This window comes from Magnolia sinica, chromosome 1 (assembly GCF_029962835.1).
Source record: "Magnolia sinica isolate HGM2019 chromosome 1, MsV1, whole genome shotgun sequence".
NCBI classification, from domain to species: Eukaryota; Viridiplantae; Streptophyta; class Magnoliopsida; order Magnoliales; family Magnoliaceae; genus Magnolia; species Magnolia sinica.
Window position 1 is genome coordinate 18,670,449 of NC_080573.1, and position 20,884 is coordinate 18,691,332.

The window sequence follows — 20,884 nt, forward strand, 5'->3', positions numbered from 1 at the left end:
GTTTTTCTAGTTTGCTCTGCTCATAATGCAGTTTGCCCTGCTATTTTTCTAATTTGTCTCGCTCATACTTCAGCTTGTCCCGCTGTTTTTCTAGTTTGCCCTACTCATATTTCAGTTTGCCCCGCTCGGGTGGTAGACTCTTAGGAGTTTCAACACCCGGTCAAGCGTTCAAGTATCCGTAGGTGGTGAAATTCCACTAGTGTGAGTGTGTGGGGGTGTGTGTTCATGTTTTCCCTGCTAAATTTCATGTTTCCCTCGATCAATTTTCTAATTTGCCCTACTTAATATTTTCTCAAAGCGATCGTTTTTTATATATCGCAATGGAGAATTACATCATTTATAGTTGAAAAGAAGAGTTAAAAGAGGTTTTCTAATCTGGTGGAATATTAAAAAATAACTAGGTTGGTTGACTAAATTAGCTTCTCCTACCTCAAAATTATATGTGGTAAGTTAAGTAAATCATCCTGGTTTAGGAGATATGCTTGTTAAATAAATAGACAAAGAAATGAATTAAAAGATAGAAAAATATTTTTATATACTTGTATATACATATTTACATAATTATGTATTAGAGAAAAATGTAAGGGGGAAAAAGATCTCCATGTAAAAAATAAAAAATAAAGTTTTTTAAAAAAAAGAGAGAAAAAAGTGTATAGCATTATAGTTATGGCTACGGTTATAATCCGTAGCCATAGGCCGAGCTCTGACCCAGTCGACCGGGTCCCAGCCCGGTCGACCCCAACTCGCTGGCTTCTTTTCTTCTTCTTTCTTTTTCTTTTTTTTTTTTTTTTCCCTTTTTAATCCCCACTGATTTTTGTGGGTCTCATTATGAGCTATATGTTATATCCAAACCGTTCATCTATTTGACGAACTCATATTAAGGCTTGAGATGAAAAATAAGATAGATCTAGCTAGCAAGGGGACCACACTGTAAAAGGCAGTGGGGAATTAAACCTCTACCATTGAAACCCTTTTAGGGGTTACAGAAGTTTTGGATCATTATGAAATTTGTTTTTCCTCTCCGTACAGGTCTTTGTGACCCTATGAATGAACTTAGACGGAGAGGATTTCTCACAAACATCACAGTGAGCCCCGCATGAGTTCCCATCGCCCGACCGTCCGTCAGCGCTCGTCTCTGCATGCCTGCACGAGGAAGGCAGGGGTATTTTCGTCCTCAAATTCGGTGTCCGTACGAGGAGGTCTTGGTGCGTATGTTAAGTTTGTATTGCTTCGTAAAAACCACTGGATACAAGGTGGGGTCCACAGTCGTAAATTTCTCGTAAATAAAAGAAAAAAAAAAAAACTGCTACTTTCTTCTTCTCGGCTGCAAATCTCTCTCTCCCTGATTGAAGCAAGGAGAAGATGGCATTTCTACTCTCGAAGGCCTCCCCATTTTCCCGTTTCCAAATCCATTCTCAGGTCATCTCTCTCTCTCTCTCTCTCTCTCTCTCTCTCTATATATATATATATATATATATATATATATATATATATATATATCTCTAACCTTTGGATTTCGATTCTTCAGCCAAACAAGATCGAAGATCCTTTCCTTCTCTCTCGCCGTCGTTTCCACCTCGAACTTGGAGCTCGCGAGAAAGCGGTAAAAGAAATTTACATTTCTTTGCTTCTCCCTTTCTTTTTTCATTTTCTGTATTAGGGATTTATTTACCTGCTCTCTCTGGATTTGGTTCGAGCATCTAGACTTCGATTCTTCATATTTCGTATTGAACATCTGATTTTTGTGTGCACGGTGTGTAGAGTCGTTTTGCAAGTATCTCCCAATATCCAGTAATGAATGTCGGGAATCTTAACGCGCATCTCAAAACAGGTTTTTGAAATTACGCATATGAAAAGCTTGCTGTCTTTTGGTGAAAGATGGGGGCACTCATTCTCGGTGCTCACTTCGCTTATTTAAATCGTGCTCTTCTTTGATGAGGAATCTACTCTTATAATTACATAAGTTTGATGAGGAATTATGGGATCGTTGATCAGAGACTTTGGGTTCTCAGTTCTGACAATTGAGGCCCACAGTTCACTAACCCAAACCATCAATCTGTTGCATCCGCTGTGGGTGGAGCATGCCCCTGAACTCTCCAGACTGGAAGATCATAGCCACCGATATTTCGACTTCATTTCAGTTGAAGATGTTCATCATGTATTTCTCTTCTTGACTGTCTACTTGTAGCCCGCAATTTGATAGGTTACTTTTTCAGAATAGAGGAGAATTTTGTGGGGCATCACTCATCGAAGGTGAGGCCTCACAGATCAATGGTCCGGATAATTGAACCATCAAGCCTGCTTGTGGAAACTGGATAGAGATCATTGCTTGTCATAGTGGGCCTACACAGTTTTGCAGTCTGTGGAATCTCCAATTTGGGTATTGCAAACTACCTTCTGTTCTCGCTGAAGCTGCCAGCCTCCTTTGGGCTACTAAAGTATTAGCAGAATTCAACTTGTACCCGACCATTGTAGGAGACTTGCGAAATGCTATTGGTTGGGCCATTTCCAGAATTAACACATGGAAAACAGCTGATTTATTAGACAAGGCTTTGGGGAATTGCAGAAATTATCAAGTTAAGTTCAGGCATTTGGTGAGAGAAGCCAACAAGGTTGAAGATCTGGTGAGAGAAGCCAACAAGGTTGAAGATCAGTTAGTGAAAGTTGGCACACTGAGAATAGTGTTTTAGATAGTGAATCGTGTGTTGCGTTCCATTCACCGCTCTAAAGTGTGAGGTGTAAGCTGCATAACATGTAGCATAAACTACATGCTACATCTAGATTTTTAATTGAGGTTTACGCATGGTCACACTAAATATTACGAAACTCATGATATTTTGCACTAAACTAGATTGATCAATAATGAATTATCATAATATTTGGTGCAACAAAAAAAAAAACTTGAAATAATAGGAGAAAAGGATAAAGATCAAGTATGAAGATAAAAAAGGGCAATAGAACTTATTTAATGTTGTCACTTATATTATTTTACTAAAATCATTGAAAAGATTAACTAATTTTTATTGAAAATAAAAATATAACAAATCATTAAAAACATTAATTGATTTTTTATTTTATTATTATTATTTTTTACCCGCGCGAGGTTTGGGCAAATGGCAAGTGTTGTGGGTGTGCTCCCCATAGACGTGAGTTCGATTCCCCTTCCCGAGATTACCTGACGCACGTGGTTTGCCGGTGATCGCATGCATTTGCAGGAAATAGTCTCGCCTCAAAAGGGTTGGGGACACCTTGATGTTATTATTATTTTTATCTTTTTATTTTTACTGTTTTAGTGAAAAATATTTTTAATGTAAGCTACGTAGTGTGTAAAGTAGGTTACGTAGCATATGGCATATGCAAATTGGTGTGTAGCGTATGATGGCATAAGCTATTCAATGGCTAGTTGAGAATTGATCTAGTCGTTCATGATAAGAGAGGCTGTTGAGCCCTTCTCCAGCCCTCTTGGGTTGCATTTTACTTTTCATCTTTTTTTTTATTTTTTTTATTTTTTTTATTTTTTTTTGTGGGGTGTAAGTTTTGGGGTGTGCAAGATAGGACTCGTATAACACATTCGCAAATTTTGGATGACACTCTTCTATTTTGCGACATAGATGTAGCAATGGTAGATAATCTCAGGAAGATGTTGGGGTGTTATGAAGAGGTTTCAGGGCTGAAGATAAATGTCAGGAAGATTGAGATGCTAGACATTGGGTTATCTATTGAAGAGGTATATCCATCTTTGCGGGGATCTTTGGATGTGATGTTGCTTCTTTACCTTCTTCCTATTTGGGGCTGCCACCTTGTTAAGGGAAGCCCTCCAAACCCTCCTAGAATGAGGCGATTGAAAGGTTTGAGAGGAAGTTATCTAAATGGAAGAGCAAGCACTTGTCTATGGTAGGATACATTACTCTCATCAAATCGGGTCTCTCCAATCTTCCTATCTATTTTATGTCATTAACCAAAAGTAGTCTTGGATAAGCTAGAGAATCTTCAAAGGGATTTCTTATGGCAAGGGGTAGAAGACATGTATAAATTTTATTAATCTCAGCCTCGGTTCTCACTAAAATTCGATGTTGGTTTGACTCTAAAAACAGCCTTTGAAATGCCATGCAACCTGCTATATTAAATGCAAAAACATGTTCATAGAAACAAAGCCTAAGACAGAATCTTCACTAACCCATGAGTGGGTTTCCAAAAGAGTGAACCTAACTCTTTTAATAATAATCTATGAACATGCTCGAAAAGACTTTTACTGCATAATGTGTCCTTCTTACACCTCCCAGGTAGGAAGATTGGATAAGGTGGACTTCATGAGAGTAATTCAGCCCCCAAATGAGAGATACGATCTCTTCCATGATGCTAGTTTCTTTTGAAACTTTCAAACAACCAGATCCTACATAGAAAGAAGCCTGTGATTGGCGCCAAGGGGAACACCAAGATGTGTCATTCAATCAACAAATACTGTCATTTTACCTTTTTAAACACTGTAATTTTCAGGTTGCTTTTCTTTGATTAATTTTGATGTATGAGCATTTATCATGGTCCAGATTCATGTTAAAAGGAAAGGGTTCCTTATCATAAATTATTATGTCAAGCAGGGTGCATATCTTTGTCAAAGCTATTTGTTTTCAATGTACAAGTTAGGTCCTATCTCTTGCATGTTTGTAGTGTACTCATCTTGGTGACATTTCAACCACAGGTAGCTGGTCTGTTCATATGCTGATGTATTGGTTCTTGTTTCATGATTCACTAGCAGTGGCCTGAACCTATCAAGTTAGATTATGCTTGGTTAGTTTGCTTTTGGATTGTTTGGTTCATTAATTTGGCACTCCTGGTTCTATTTGCATTTAATCACTTTCATTTTGATTTTTATTAGCTATAATTTGTTACAATGGTGAGCCTCAGCGAGCACATCCAACCACTGAAATAGGCTCCAAGTGGATCCCATAGCCTGCATGATTGACATACCAGGCCATCTGATCTCTCCAGGGGACGATCAGCAGTTTTGATCACTTTCTTGGGCCTGATCTCTCTCTCTCTCTCTCTCTCTCTCTCTCTCTCTCTCTCTCTCTCTCTCTTCTCATTGCTTTCTTGGGACCATATTTGCAATTGGATGCCCCAAACATCATTTAGATCAATTGTTGGGAATCACATTTGATCCCATGCATGGAATTAAAGTTAGGCCAAACTGTAGGCTTCTAAAGGCCATACATTTAAATTGAGAAGACTTGTTTGCTTTTCTTTCCTTGTTCTATGTTATTGGCATCAAGTTATGGCATAAGTTTGACTTAGGCTCCAACCTGACTCAACCCTCCTTTATCAGGACCTGGGACTGGCGATAAGAGCACAAAAATCCCTTAGGCACAATGTAATAGACTATTACATGGGTTGATTACAATCAAGCACTATCTAATATCTAGTGCATATGTTGATTACAATCAACGATGATGATGCTATTGGCAGCAAATTAATTTCTTGGAATAGGTTTCTTCATTTTGCAAGAGTCCCAACTTGGAGCTAGATTTACCCTCTTGAACAGAATTTTAATTATAATTTTCAAATTTGTGTTATGTTGTTGCTTTGGAGGGTGTATGGGTGCTCTCGTGGATCTATAACCATGTCTATCAAAACCAATAAGAATTTTTTATCTTTCAATATCCGTTTTGAGATCTAATTTATCTGCTGTTGTCAAGAAAATCCTCCTGTTCTTTCAGTTTAGGTTTCCAAGATCTTAACTAATAAGCTGCTGTAAAGATATTCCATCCCTCGACCATGGCTGCTTTTAGAGCCTGGGTGAAAGTGGAAGGTTGATGTCTGTTAGCCAGTTGATCATGAAACTTTGCCAACCTACCATTTAAGAGCCAACCCCAAATTGCTGGGAGAAAGTTTAAGATGATGGTGTTGATATTCTATTATAACAATTGAGTTATAATAATATGGTATGTTAACATATGCTAGATTTATTTAGCAGCATTATAGTATTGAGGATATAATCCAACATTAATATATAATAAAAGGTGTTTGCTCTTTATAACAACCAAGCATCTTCGCTGAATTAGATAAAAGTATCGAGAGTTGTTGTTATCTCATCAAATGTTAACCTCCCAAAAGTTTCAAAGCATCCTCTTACAAGTAGTAATAATATTTAACATAGTTCTTAAAACTCGGTGAGTTGATTCGAAACTTGGCCAAGTCAAATCGACTGCACAAGATTTTGAGCCAAGTCTTAGGGAAACCCACTGTGGGGCATAACTTGGGCAGGTCTTAACAAGACTAGTTGACTTCGCTCAAAAACTCTGCCGACTTGCGACGACTTGACATGACTCAACGGAGCTACTGGCCATAATTTTATTAAAAAATAAAATAAAATGCTTGGGTTGAGAATCAAGGAGGCAACTTCTTTTATAAAAGCAAAACTCCACAATGCACATTTGTGTATTGTTTTGGTACTTTAATTACTTATCTAGCTTGTTTACAACAGTTTTAATTACTTATCTAGCTTGTTTACAATTTTTTCCTCCCAACTAGACACCAGAAAACCACACCCACTATGATGATGACGACGACGACGACGATTGTTCGCCAGCAGTAACCTTTTCGAGACGATGCGGAAGGAAGATTTCAGAAAGCGGTGGGCTGATTCATCATCAGATGAACCTAGGAAATCTCAGGGCGTTGTTCCGAACTCAAGGATCCATCGTCGCAATGATGTGGATGTTTCGCCTCTGCTATTGCGAGAGAATGCACAGGAGAAGGAATGGGAGGAAGTCCTTCATTGGAAAAAAGGGTCTGTTGCAGCAGCGGCAAGGATCCGCTGGGCTTACCCTACCCTGTTCGTGAAGGGGTATCCAGCAGGTTGGTTTCCCCTTAATATTGAAAGAGTTTCCGGGCGTGCTAGTGCTGTCATGGACATTGTCATGCCAAGAGATCGATAGACCGGCAAATACAGAGGTTTTGCATTGGTCTGAATGTCATCCGAAGCGGAGCTTGCCCATGCAGTTGACATGTTGCACGGGGTAAAATATGCAGGGTGTCCGCTTCTAGTTCAGCGAGCCAAATTTGGTCCCTTTCCTATCTCATCCTCCTCAACCCCTAAGATTTTCAAACCCAAACCTCGTCCACCTCCTCCTCCCGCATCCTCTCCTCCCCCTACTCCTCCTTTGCCTACAACCCTCCCCATGTTGACCGCCACCTCCTTCAAGGTCCTGCTTCATCATCATCAGCCTCTGCACAGCCTTTATACCCTACCCGCCACCTCGGATCTTCCCCCCAACCCTCCACGTCCGTCCCCCTCTTCCGATCTCTCCTCTGAAAGGATCGGAATTCCTATCTCGGTTAACATGGACCAGTTTCGGAAGGCTCAGGATAATATTAAAGATTCACTGATAATCATTTGTAAAGAAGGTGCTTCACTATCTCAAGTGAGGGACTGGATTTCTGAAACCACAGGCTTCTGCCCTGGTAACTATAAGATGAAACCTCTTGGCTATCAAGAGTTATGGATTCAGGTTTGTCTAGTAATCAATCCTGGCATGTTGTTAATGGCGGGCCATCTTCATTCGGGCGGGCCAATTGCCAGAGTTATGAGATGGGAGGAGTTTTTGATTTTTGGCAAGGAAAATGTCTGGTATCAAGTTTGGGGAATCCCCATGGAATTATGGTATGACGAGTTTTTTATAGCTGTTGCTGACTTTTTTGGATCCTTTCTCGAGTTAGATGAGAAGACAAAGCTTGGAGAAGAGGTTGGGGTTATCAGAGTTCACGTTCGTCGACCGAAAGGTTCCGTTTCACCAGCGTCGGTGAAGGTGATTATTGAAGATCAGACACTGGAGTTTCGGGTTGTGATGGAAGGCCCGAATTCTCCGTGTCCTTGGTGGGGCGATCTCTGGCGAGTCAGGGAAGATCCCACTCCGACGCCATCGATGAAACAGCCGAACCGGGAAGACACAGTACAATTTCCAAACTCCAGCGGTGTACCGATTCGCCAATCTAACAACTCCAGCAGACGAAGCGACCGAAGCTCTCACCCGATCGTGCCACGTGGAGAGTTTCAGCCGTCTCGGCCGCCCTCTGCAGATTTCTCTCCCTCTCGTATCTCGCGCGCCTTGATGACGACCTCAGAGATTATGACGCGTGGCCCATTTGCTGATACGATCAGACAGTCGGATTCGTCTGCTGCGTTTTTTCCGGGGGATGATACGGCAAATCCTCCTATTACCCGGTCACCAACTGGTAGTCGTCAGAAATCTCTGACGACTGATTCTCAGGGTCTATCTCCTTTCCTGCCTTTGACACGTAATTCGGGACGCGTGGCGATAAACGATGACGGGGATCGGCTCTCTCGTCCGAATGATCGACACGTGCTTAGACAGGTGGCAAAGATTACTCCACCTTCATTGCGCACTCGGGTGTTATCGGATATGGGTCGGGTCTGGATCCAAATCATCAAAGCCTCCCTATTACCCCCATCATCCCTTTAGCTATGTTCTCTTCGCTTCAATCGTTGGAATCAGACTCTCAGGTGGATTCCTCTGAACTGGCCAATTCCGAGTACAGCCCTTCGGATTACCTATCCCAATCCTCTATAAATCCTCTGATCGATGATCTGGAGATGGGTCTATTGACCCCTTTTCAAGATAATCAGTCGCCTGACATTTTTATGCCCTAACCTTTACAGATGATAGCAAATTCTCAGAGCCTTCCTCCCACTTCGGATACTTATCGGTCTGATTTGTTAGCTAAGATTCAGAAGAATTGTTGGATCAGAGAAGCCATAGGCAAGGTGGGGCGGTCCCTCGGTCTGTCTTTTGGAGACAGATTGGAGGACTACATTGCTCTGTTCCAGTGCATTGAAAATAGAGGCAGACCTATCTCTATGAGCAGATCGCTAGGAAAGCAGTTGGCTAAATGGTCTTCCTCTCGGGAGCTTCAACGTTTGGAAGCCAGTTCAAGTTTCATTTCTGCGTTGATGTCCAAACCAAGAAGACAGGGTATCCGGGGAAGCATAGTGACTCCATGAAGATTATTTCTTGGAACGTCAGGGGGGTGAGGTCTAAGCATAAACGAAGTCTAATTAAAGCTTCCTTAAGCAGAAAAGACCCTGATGTTGTTTGTCTTCAAGAGACCAAAGTCTCCTCCTTCTCGGACAAGTTGTTGTTCTCATTGTGGAAGCCTATCGACGCAAAATGGCTATCGTTGGACGTGGTGGAGAGTTCGGGCGGCATTCTAGTTGCTTGGAAATCGTCCAAGTGGAATCTTATCTTGTCCCAAAGGGGGGACTTCTCACTCTCCATTGTTCTACAAGATAAGTCTTCTTCTGTTCAATGTCTTCTCTCAGTTATTTATGGGCCTAACAGTAACTCTCTTAGGTCTCTTTTTTGGGATGAGTTAACTCAGATCAGACGTCTATTTCCAAGTCCGTTTTGTGTTGTCGGAGATTTTAACGTTACTCGCTTTGCGGAGGATCATTCCAGAAGAAGAAGTCCCTCCTTTGCAATGCATTGTTTTTCCGAATGGATTCAGAGTGAGCAGCTGATTGATTTTCCGTTGATGGGTGCCAGATTTACCTGGACTAATGGTCGTGCAGCTCCTATTCAATCTAGGCTGGATAGATTTTTAGTCTCCCCTGACTGGCTCGATATCTTTTCGTCCTCCTATCAGTTGGCCCTTCCGCGCACTACGTCTGATCATTGCCCCATTCTCCTCAGTATGGACGTGGAAAACTGGGGCCCGAAACCTTTCAAGTTCAACTCCGCTTGGCTGCAGATTGAGGGTTTTCGGCAGAAGATTATTGACTGATGGGTTTCTTTTTTAGGTGGATCGTTTTGCGGGCCATATCCTCCTTGCTAAATTACGCCTCCTCAAATCCAAGATCAAGCAATGGCAGCAGGAGGAAGCCTCTAAACGGGAATCTGAATTCGATGCGCTCCTCGCCGAACTTCAGAAACTGGATTCTGATTTTAAAGGAATCCTGTGGCCTAACCATTTATTGTCCAGGCGTATTGCTATCATCCAAATTCTGTCGAATAAAGCTCTAGAAGAGGAAGCTTCGTGGAGGATTAAATCTCGTGTCAAATGGATAGCGGAGGGGGATAAAAATACAAAGTTTTTCCACTCCATGGCTAGTATGCACGCAAGGGCGAAGACCATTTTCAATATTTCTGAGAATGGGATAAGAATCGAGGACAGGAAGGAGATTGAGGAGCTCGCCATCTCCCACTTTTCTGCCCTCCTATCGTCTGACAACTGGATTCGCCCTCGGCTGGATTATCTTGATTTCAACAGATTGAAAGAAGGAGAAGCATGTCTTCTCAAATCCCCATTCTCTGAAGTAGAGGTTAAGGCAGCTATTGACGCGCTGGGAGGGGACAAGTCTCCGGGTCTGGATGGGTTTCCGCTTTCTTTTTATTAGCAATTTTGGGACACTATCCGCCAGGATATTCTTCTGTTCTTTCATGAATTCTATCTCCGAGGTAGATTATCGAAGGGTTTGGGTGCCACTTTTATCTCTCTTATCCCCAAGGTATCGGGTGCTGCGTCTTTCTCAGAGTACAGACCAATCAGCCTGATCGGTGGCCCATATAAAATTATCTCCAAAATTCTCTCCTAATCAGTAGGCCTTTATCCAAGGCAGACAGATCACGGATGGCGCCCTTATTGCCAACGAGGTGCTCCACTCGTGTCACAGGTCCAAGTCTCAGGGAATTTTCTGTAAGCTAGATTTAGCTAAGGCCTATGATCATATTGATTGGGACTTTTTGCTCTATATTTTAGGCCGGATGGGATTCGAGATTAAATGGAGGCAATGGATTGCCACCTGTGTTGGGTCCGCCCACTTCTTTATTATCCTGAATGGGTCTCCTAAAGGCTTTTTTAAAAGCTCGTGCGGTGTAAGGCAGGGCGACCCCCTCTCCCCTTTCTTGTTTCTAATTGTTGCCGAAGCGCTGTCCCTAATGTTGAAGAAAGGACAACAAAATAATATTCTGTGTGGTATTGGGGTGCCGGGTCTGTCCGATCCTCTCAGTCACATTCAATTCGCGGATGACACCCTCATATTCTCTGAGGCTTCTCAAGAAAAAGTCGATAACCTCTTAACTACCCTACGTTGCTTTGAAGCAATCTCGGGTCTTCGGATCAATATGAGAAAGTCGAAGCTACTTGGCATTAATATCCCTCTCCTCTCGATCCAGAAATTCGCCGATTCCTTGGGGTGCCGTGTTGACTCTTTCCCAACTATTTTTGTTGGCCTTCCCCTCTCTATGGGTGTCCCGCCGACGCATATGTGGGACAGGGTTATCTCTAAATTCCACAAATATCTGGCCTCTTGGAAATGCAGGTACCTCTCCTTGGGTGGTCGCCTGACGTTGATCAAATCTGCCCTGTCAAGCCTCCCTCTTTACTTTATGACGTTGTTCAGATGTCCCAGCTCGGTCCTTAAGCATATGGAGAAAATCAGAAGAGATTTCCTTTGGTTTGGGAAGGAAAACAAGCATAAGTTTCATTTGCTTGAGTGGAAAGAGGTGTGTAAAGTTTTCAAGGAGGGAGGGGCTAATGTCAAGAATCTTCATCTTATGAATTCGGCTCTTTTGGGGAAATGGCTTTGGAGATTTGCAGTTGAAAAGGATGCTCTTTGGGCTCTGATAATCACCGGGAAATACGGTGTCTCTCAGGGCGGATGGTGGCCGAGGAAGTCTTCATACTATAAGGCTTCCCACATCTGGCGTGGAATTCTCAAGATCAGTCATTCGGTTATTAATTCTGCTTCCTATGTGCTGGGCAATGGCTCTTCCATTCGTTTTTGGAAGGATATCTGGCTTGCTGATACTCCCCTCAGACTTCTCTTCCCCCTGATATATCGAATCTCCCTAGACAAGGAAATTTTTATAAATAGTTGCTGCTCTGTTTCGTCAGGAACCACAGTTTGGGATATCAGATGCATTCGAAGTCTTTCTGATAATGAAGCTATAGAGTATGTGACTCTCTTGGATTATCTCCAACACTCTTCCATCTCTCCTGACATGCCGAACAGTATTAAATGACCCTTCGAGAAATCTGGTGCTTTCTCTGTTAAATCTTTGTATTCGATTATTTATCCCCCTAAACAGGATCTCCATGTTGCCACGCCGTGTATTTGGAAGGTTCAGGTTCCGCCTAAAGTTATTTGCTTTGGGTGGCTGGTGGGGCATAATAGAATTCTTACCATCGATAACTTGGCCAAGAGAGGAATGCCGATCACCAATATTTGTATTAATTGCATGAGTCAGGTGGAATCGGTGAATCATCTGATGGTTCACTGTCAGTTTATTTACTCCATTATTAAGGACTTCTGTCAAGCTTTTTCGGTCAGTTAGTGTTCGCCATGTTCAGCCGCAGACTTGTTAGTTGCTTGGAATGGTCTCAATTTAGGGAAGTTGAAGTCTTCTATATGGCGTATGGCCATTCTCGCCATCTGGTGGGCGGTGTGGGAAGAAAGGAACAACAAATGCTTCAACAACTCTTCTTCTACTGCTAAGTGTGTTGTGTTGGGTCTAGGGCTAAGCGCTTGCTGATTGAATGGGCCGCTAATGTTAATATGCTCAAAGTGGTGGATTTTAGCTTCTTAGGTCCTTAGGTTTCTTCTGCTATCTCAACAGTTGGACCTTTGCTTTTGTTGCTCTTGTTTTCTTTTTTCTTTCTTTTCGTCTTTTGTACCTCTTTCTTTCTTTTAATGCCTTTTCAGTTTGTTGCTTTTTTTAAAAAAAAAAATTTATTTTTTCCATTTTTAAACACCTTGAAAAAAAAAAAAACAGTTTTAAATGCATTACATAATAAAATTAAGTTAGAGTTTTCAAGTTTTTGAACCATGATATTTTAATTTAGAACAAGTGTTTGCTTGGTTGAGCAGTTTCTTACAATGTTTTAAAAACTGGATTTGACAAACTGTTTGTCTCCAGTCCAACCACTGCTCCGACCGGGATGAACCACTCCAACCTGGGGTATCGACTTGAAGTAGAGTAAGTTAAAAATGCCTCTAGCTTAGTGGATGATACCTTGGCATTGCATTTGAAGGGCAACATGGGTTCGAGTTTCACTGATGTCATCATCATCATCTATGCCTTGTCCCAACTAATTGGGGTTGGCTACATGAATCCTTTTCTACCATTCCACTCTATCACTGGGCATAACTTCAGTCAGACCATAGGTAATCAAGTCTTTTCTTACTACCTCCACCTAAGTTTTTTTGGGCCTTCCCCTTGTCCTTTTAGATCCTTCAACTTGTACCTACTTACTCCTAACTGGTGCAATTCGTGGTCTCCATTGCACATTACCAAACCATCTACATCTACTTTCCCTCATCTTATCACCTGTTGGTGCTACTCCTAAATTCTCTCAAATGTATCTGTCTTGCCACTCATCCATCTCAACATCCTCATATCAGCTACATTCATCCTATGAACGTGATGTTCTTTAAGGGCCCAACATGCTGTCCTGTAAAGCATGGCTGGTCTTATAGCCATGTTATAAAATTTCTCTTTCAGTTTTACTGACGTAATGTACAATATTTTAAGGAAACGATTAGTCATTGACCCAGGATTCGAGTGAACCAGACCGTTTCAGTGTCCAGTTCCAATCCACCTGTTCCAACTCTCGATTCCGGTCTGGTTTCCAAAGCATAATTTTTTTCTTTCTTTAAAATCTTCGTTCAATTGGTTCAGGTTGGGGTTCTTTTTCCTATATTTGTTTTTTTTTTTTTTTTTTTGAGTAGTATATTTTTAGTTGAGCTGTGATTATCTTCATTTGATTGGTTTAATGAACTCAACTGAGGTAAATCAATTGGTTACCACATTTTTAGGATGATATGTAGTGTTTCATAATTTGGAGCCTGTTAGATTGAACCAAGAAGCCTGGTCTCGATGCCACTGCAATAACATCATTATTTGTAGCCATGTTTTCTGCTTAAAGAAGGCCCTGGCTAGCTTTATTCTCTCAAGTTCAGAGGGACATTGTTGAAGAGATATTTCCTTGGTTCAATTTTCAATTGAAATCTGAGGCTCAAATGACTGGTACTTTTGATGACTTATCAATGGTGCACCTATCTTTAATGGTGATAAAATTGACAATGAATGCGATTGTCCACCACTGATGTTCCTAGCATTATAGCAAAAGTATTACACTAATCACATGAGCATCCTTCTCTAGACATACAACATCATTTTTCTTTGCAGCAGGGTAATGTTGATGTAGTCCTCAATGACTTCAAAGAGTTAAGCATCCAGCTCTGTGCTTTGTTTCCTATAACCTATTCAAAATCAATCTTGTAAGTCCCTCTTGGTCCCTGCCATTGACAACTCAAAGGGGGTTGTCTCCTTTTCCAAGACTTCTTTTCTCATTTGCAACATGCAATGCTGGGAAAACTGGTTGATATTTCTACAGGTGAAAAGCTTGTGGGTGATTACCCTAAAAAAGTTGTCATTGATCTTCAAAATTAAGTGGAAGCATGTTGTGGCGCACAAAGCTATGAGGTCCATTTAGTCGATGTGGGTACAGTGAATAGTCGGGATTAGTTTTGATCATATCTCCATGTTCCCTTTATGTTTTTCTGAGATGTGTTTTCCTTTCGGTTTCTTTTTTTGCAATGTTGCTTGTTTGACTTAAATACCAAATCACACCAAACGTACATCCACTCAATAAACTGATACTTGGCAGGAAACAATGATATGCGAAGTGCCTAACTATTTCTTCAGTCTGAGAAGTTGAAATTTATAGTAAAATTGATACTTCACTTCCAGAAATGTCTTAGTGCTTAATGTTGAAACCATCCCATCAAGTTTTCTAGTGTATGTGTGACGGCCACCATTATCTTCTGCAGAAGGTTCTTCATCCAGTAGATTTTCATACAGCTGATTTGAGGCACTCTTTATCACTTGCAATGAATTCACGTCCTGCCTTCTGTAACATATTCTTTTCAATGTGAAGTCACGTTGTTTTGCACCACAATATTTTATAGTGTATTATTTTGTAAGGACCGGCGCTTTTGGTATGGTTCCGAATGCTTTTGCTTCATTTATATACAGAGGAATCTGATGGATTTATTTGTCATAACTAATTACAAAAGCATCAGGTCATTGAACCAGTACTTGTGAACTGCATTGTCTCTTTCCAGCAAGACGCAAGTGAAGCTGGTGTTCAAGTGTAGTTAAAATTTCTGTTTTGGTTCAACAAGGCTCTCATTCAGGTTTCCTAGTTGTATTACACTAATTATGTTATTCTTGAACTGAGTCTTTCTTTTAATCTTAATAGCTTTTGGAAGAAGACCCTGCATTAAAGAAGTTCAAATCATACAAGAAGAGTGTATGGCGGCTCAAAAGAGTTGGAGATGTCCTAACAATTATTGTTGTTGCTGGTATGTTGACCCACTCCTTATAAACTAATTACCTAGAATTGATTCATTAGTTTTACACTGGCGGGTTTTTCCTGCTTTTTCAAAAATCTATGCTGATGTTGCTGAAGCATTCAATTCTCATCTAAAATGCATTTTTCCTTTAAGCTGAACACAATTTGGATCTTTGGTAGATTGTTTGTTTTCACCAAGGGCACAGTGTTATCATGACTACGAAAAAACTTTTCGCACAATGCTAATATCATTTTTCCTATTACTGATTTCGTAATATGGGAACTCATTTGCTGTTTAATTCTCTTGCTATATACTGTCCAAATGGTAAATGAGAGTTCTCTAACAATTAAAGTGCGTTCACTATAAACAAATTTGGATAGTTGATAATTAAGCATCTACATATCATACTCTTCCAAAAAAAAAAGACATCTATATATCACCATGAATATTGTTTATTACCTAGTATATTATGGGATATGTTACATGAGTACTTGTAAATGGAGAAAATTTCCTTGACTTTTCTAGTGAGCATAGCCATCTGTCACTTTTACCTAAATTTGGCTGGACACATCTGACGTGGGCCATGAAGGTTAAGAACTCAACTTCATCATCACTCAGATTTCTTCTGAAGGTTAGTGTCAAGACAACCTGCTCATGCCTTTACTTGGAACAACAACAACACAACAACAACAACAACAACACACAACAACAACAACAACAAGAAGTAAAAAGCAAAACTCGCAGAGTGCATAGCTTCCCATGCCTTAAAATTGAAACTCATACCTTTACTTGGAACCCCTAGACTAAATATATTTAAATCCGCTAGCCAAACAATGAAATAGATTGGTAGATTGGTCAGCATAATTCAGCTCCCTATCAAACATCCCATAGGCTTTTACCAGCTTTGCCATGCATAGCAGGAGACGGAGATAGGTTGAGGGGAGTTTTTTGACATAACATACAAATATCTTGATTAGAGCTGATACGACCCCCTCTTCCAATCTCGCCCAACAACCCGTTCTTGTGGAGATTAAGCTTTTCTCTTGGCACAGCTCCAAAACACCCTTAAAGTCTTTCTCAGGTTACACCTGATTGTAATTTGCATTGCAAAAGTGGAGTACCATCAGCATACTGTGGGTGAGATGCATGAACTCAACTTTCCACCCTGAAGAGACCATGACATGACCCGTTAACCAAAATTCAGTGTGCAAAGCCCACACACTAAATCATCCACTTCATCTCACGCCAAAAACCCTTGTTGACATGTATTACGGCATATGACCCCCGGCCTTTCTTTCCTCTAACTCAAATTGATGCAGTCATGGGCCCCCATGGCCTCATTTATAATCTGTCACTGGATGCAGGACCTTCATGCATTGAGATTATACCTCCAAAGACATTTCTTAGTTTATTTGCCAAGATTTTGCTAGGACCCGTGATTAAGCTTGCAGGTGTGAAATCTTTAAAGTCTTCTACCTTTTTTTTTTTTTTGGGTGATCAAAGCAATAAATGAACAAATTATGTTCCTCTCATAAATTCAGATATAAATTCGAGAATATTCCCTCCTAAAGGACATGAAATTTCATTTTTCAGCTTCTGTCAAGTCCAGGGTCTTCTGCTTTTCCCAGATCAAAAAATTTAATAGCAATGATTCAACAAAAATAATGATGGACACAAGATATTGATGGGGAAGAATGGGCAATGATGAAGGATGAGAGAAGAAACCCAAGGAGAAGAATTTTTGAGATGTGAGGAGCTTAAAACATACATGCTTTCCTGTTGATAGAGTTTCACGATCCTCGAGAGGATTCAGATTTACAAGATCTTAGTCAGAAATCGGAGGTTCATAGAGTGATCTCTTATCTAAATGAACAATAGATTGGTGGATCAAAGACACTGGTTCAGGAAGCCAGGTACCCCTGGAAAATGGAAATTGCAAATTGGTTCTATCTCACATGGACAATTGTAGAGGTTCTGTCATCCTTGCTTCTATATGGTCATATTTTACTCTTCCCAAATATCCACAACTATTCTCCTAAAAAAAACGAATGTTTGAAATACTTGATTATTATTATTTCCATGAAATGTTTTCTGTTAGTTCCAGCTAAAACTTCAGTTTCATCAAATAGCCTTTATTTTTCCGGTTTCATCAATAGCCTACATGACACTAAGCAGTTTCCCCTGAGTCATAAAAAGCGCCATAAAATCCTTGTATGACAAGGGTGCTTCAACTGGCAGCAGCATATCCCCTCTTTCATTGCATGACACCCATAAAGCTGCTCCCATCTGATGTAAATCATGTGATCAATAACAGAAGTCTTGAAGGCAGTCAAGCATGAATAATACGAGGGGCTGATCTTTGTGTTTTTTTTTTTTTTTGGAAGGATATACTGGCTTTTATTAAGAAAACAAAAATAAGATTACAACAAGAAGTTAGCCTGCCAACATCATCAAGGCAGTCTTAACACAAAACTGCTTCACATTAAGCAGAGCACACTACATGACATGAGTTTCCCTGAAATTGAACACCATAAGAGATTGTCTTAAAGCTCCCTGCTTGGCATACATTTCTTCTGCATCGTAGGCAGTGTTTTAAATAGCAGTAGCTTGTTGCGTTGTGTTCAGTCCTTTGTAGCATGTAGCACAAGTAGCATAGCGTATAGCGTAAGCTACACGATACTTCTATTTTTTAATTTAAAATAAAAAAAATTATGATAAATAGTAAGAAAAAAATAAAAAATATATAAGTAAAAATGCCTAAAAGATGATTCATTTTTTCAAGTATAAGCATGTTCAAACAAGTTATTAATCATCATTTATTATTAATGTCTTATACATAATGCCTAATTGAAGCCACATACATAAACCTAATCAAATACATATAAATCACATTATTATCACATCAACAACTTTTTAAGCAAATTATAATTAATAATGTCTAATTGAAACCACTAGTCACAAGTGTGAAAAGAAATTAAAATCCCACCGGTTGAGAGTATAAGTACAAAATATAAAATATAATTACCTTTTAAAAATACAAAATATAATTACCATTTATTTTAAAAAAGGCGTAGTGAACGTTACATATGCTACACGCACGCCACCTACGCTGTGCATGCTACACGTATGCTACATACGCTACGACCCCTATAACGTACACTACAGGGGATTTACGCTATTTGCTAAGGCTATGTAGCATCGTAGGTAAACTACGCTACTGGCGCTTTTCAAAACACTGATTGTAGGCATCTTTACCACCATGAGGGCTGATGTTTTGCCAAATGTCCTATGAAATTCACAGATGGTCAAGAGAGAAGTAAACCTTTGTCTTTAAAAAACAATTAAAAAAAATAAAAAAGAAGAAGAATAAGAACAAGGAAACCTTTAGTTGACAGCACTGATTCCCAACCATCTAGCTTTCATCATCATATGCAGCAAGGCTCTGCAGAATTCAATTCTCTAGGATCTGCTGAGCTGACACGTGTGTATGGTTCTGCCTACCTATGTGCTAGCACATGTGCCAATATGACATGTGCCAGATCTGAGTGGTCCATTAGGTGTCCACAGTTTTAGATGTGGCTCAAAAATCAGGCTGGTCAGTTTGTCAGATAGCCAGTGTATGAAGTAAATAGGCAGCCAAATTGATTTTTTTTAAAACTCTATCTATTTGGTTTGTGTATGGTGGCCCAATGTATAACTGAACTGGCCTGATTTTGGGCCAGGGCATCTGCATAGTGTGGCTGACCTGATGGACCTCTTGGATCCTGCACACATGCCATATTGGGTGGGTAGATGGGCAGGGTATACCTGATGGTCACACTTTTGGAGGCATGGGAAGGTAGTCCAGTCTGAGAAAAAGTAGGAAATCTGTGAAATTTTGGCCTTCTTAGCCACACGGAATTGAGTGCCTGATTTCTAGTTTTGTTCTGGGCTAAATTCTTCAATGAGTCTGTGTATTTGTAACTCTGATGAAGCTTGGTCAGTGGTAGAAAGCAATCTTGATGTAAGGTAAGCCTGAGGTGCTATGGTGTGGCTTCTCTTTTAATATTATTAGTTTTCCTTTTGGGACCTTCATAATAAACCTCTTACCACTCAAAGAAAATAAAAAATGAAAAATTAAAAAAAAAAAAAAAAAAAAAAAAAGAGAAGAAAAGAAAAAAAAGGGGGATGGGCATGGCTATTCATGGGTGTGGTCTTTACCAAACTGCTCTCTGCCCCTAGAGATGGAGCCAAGGAACTGCTCTCTCAGCTTCTTTGCCAGGATCCATGTAGTCAACTGGTTGAACTACGCTTTAGAGGTGGAGTGTCTTTGGTAGAACCATAGAAGTAATCCTTAGTCTTGTGGTTTCTAGGGTAGAAGAAAGATACATCGATGACAGCTGTAAGTTTGGGGCACACACTTTGAAAACCACTAAGTTACTAAATTTTCAAGCTGATACAACTCGTCCAAGTTGATTTTTCCCCCCTTTTTGAGAGAGTTGAATAATAAGTTAATTGGTGTATCCAGCAAATCCGATACTGTGAATTACTGTCCCTCTCAGTGATTCTAATGGTAGAATAGACAATTATATATATATATATATATATATATATATATATATATATATATATATATATATATATATATATATATATATATAATTTACAGACCCTGAATAGCTGGGATAAAGCAATAGCGATGATTTACTTTATTGCAGTTTTTATTCTTTAAATACATGTGTGCATGTGAACATCATTATTCTATGTTTTCATGTGATATTCTTGATTTTTTCCCCTATTTTCTAATTTTTATATTATCATTTCCTTCCACTTTGTATAGCAATATACCAATTAATAAAAGATTTCTTGGCGCTCCTTCACTAGTTTTATCAATCGATGAAGGCATTATGCATTTGCTTATGCTTGTTATAGCTGAGGCTCTGATAATTTATTGTTTTTGTTGCCGGTTTTATTTCAGGCTGTTGTTATGAGATTTATGTTAAAACAGTAATGAAGAAAGCAGCGGTTGAAGAGGCAAAGGCTAAAAACAGTGGAGCGTAAAACAGATGCATACGTGATGCAGTTCCAAGACATTTTAATAACGGTTGCAAACCCATCATCTCTTTCCTTAAATAGGAGATTTCGGAGGGGGAACTTTGTCTGTGTTTTTTTTTTATATATATAATAATAATAATTTTTATTATATGTTTTTCTGGTGTAGCTGATTCCTCTTTACTCTTGGAACTAAAAAAAGAAAAAAAAAGAAGAAAAAAGAACAAAAAAAAAAAGAAACCCATTTTAAAAGTCTCTTTAACCTTGTAACAGTTTCAGCCAGCTTTTTTTTTTTGGTTAGCTTGTTAGTACACCCACTGTCAGATCACACTTCACTGTTAGCCACCCCCACCAGGGAATCGTTGCCAAGACCTCAGCGTTGAAACGAGGTATCTTTATCTTTCACGCAGTCTACCAGTTTCAGCCAGCTGATTAGCAAATCACTGCAATTTAAAGTTGCATCGGTAGTTTCACTATGAA

At 39.9% G+C, this 20,884-nt stretch overlaps 1 protein-coding gene across 1 annotated transcript; it reads left to right on the forward strand.

Annotated features, from left to right (window-relative positions):
- Positions 1–1,276: 1,276 nt before the first annotated feature.
- LOC131242030 (succinate dehydrogenase subunit 7B, mitochondrial) lies at positions 1,277–20,520 on the forward strand. The gene is made up of 4 exons (XM_058240388.1): positions 1,277–1,419; positions 1,529–1,603; positions 15,280–15,382; positions 20,331–20,520. The coding sequence occupies exons 1-4, from the start codon at positions 1,363–1,365 to the stop codon at positions 20,411–20,413; spliced, it is 318 nt and encodes a 105-aa protein (XP_058096371.1). The 5' UTR covers positions 1,277–1,362; the 3' UTR covers positions 20,414–20,520.
- Positions 20,521–20,884: the final 364 nt, after the last annotated feature.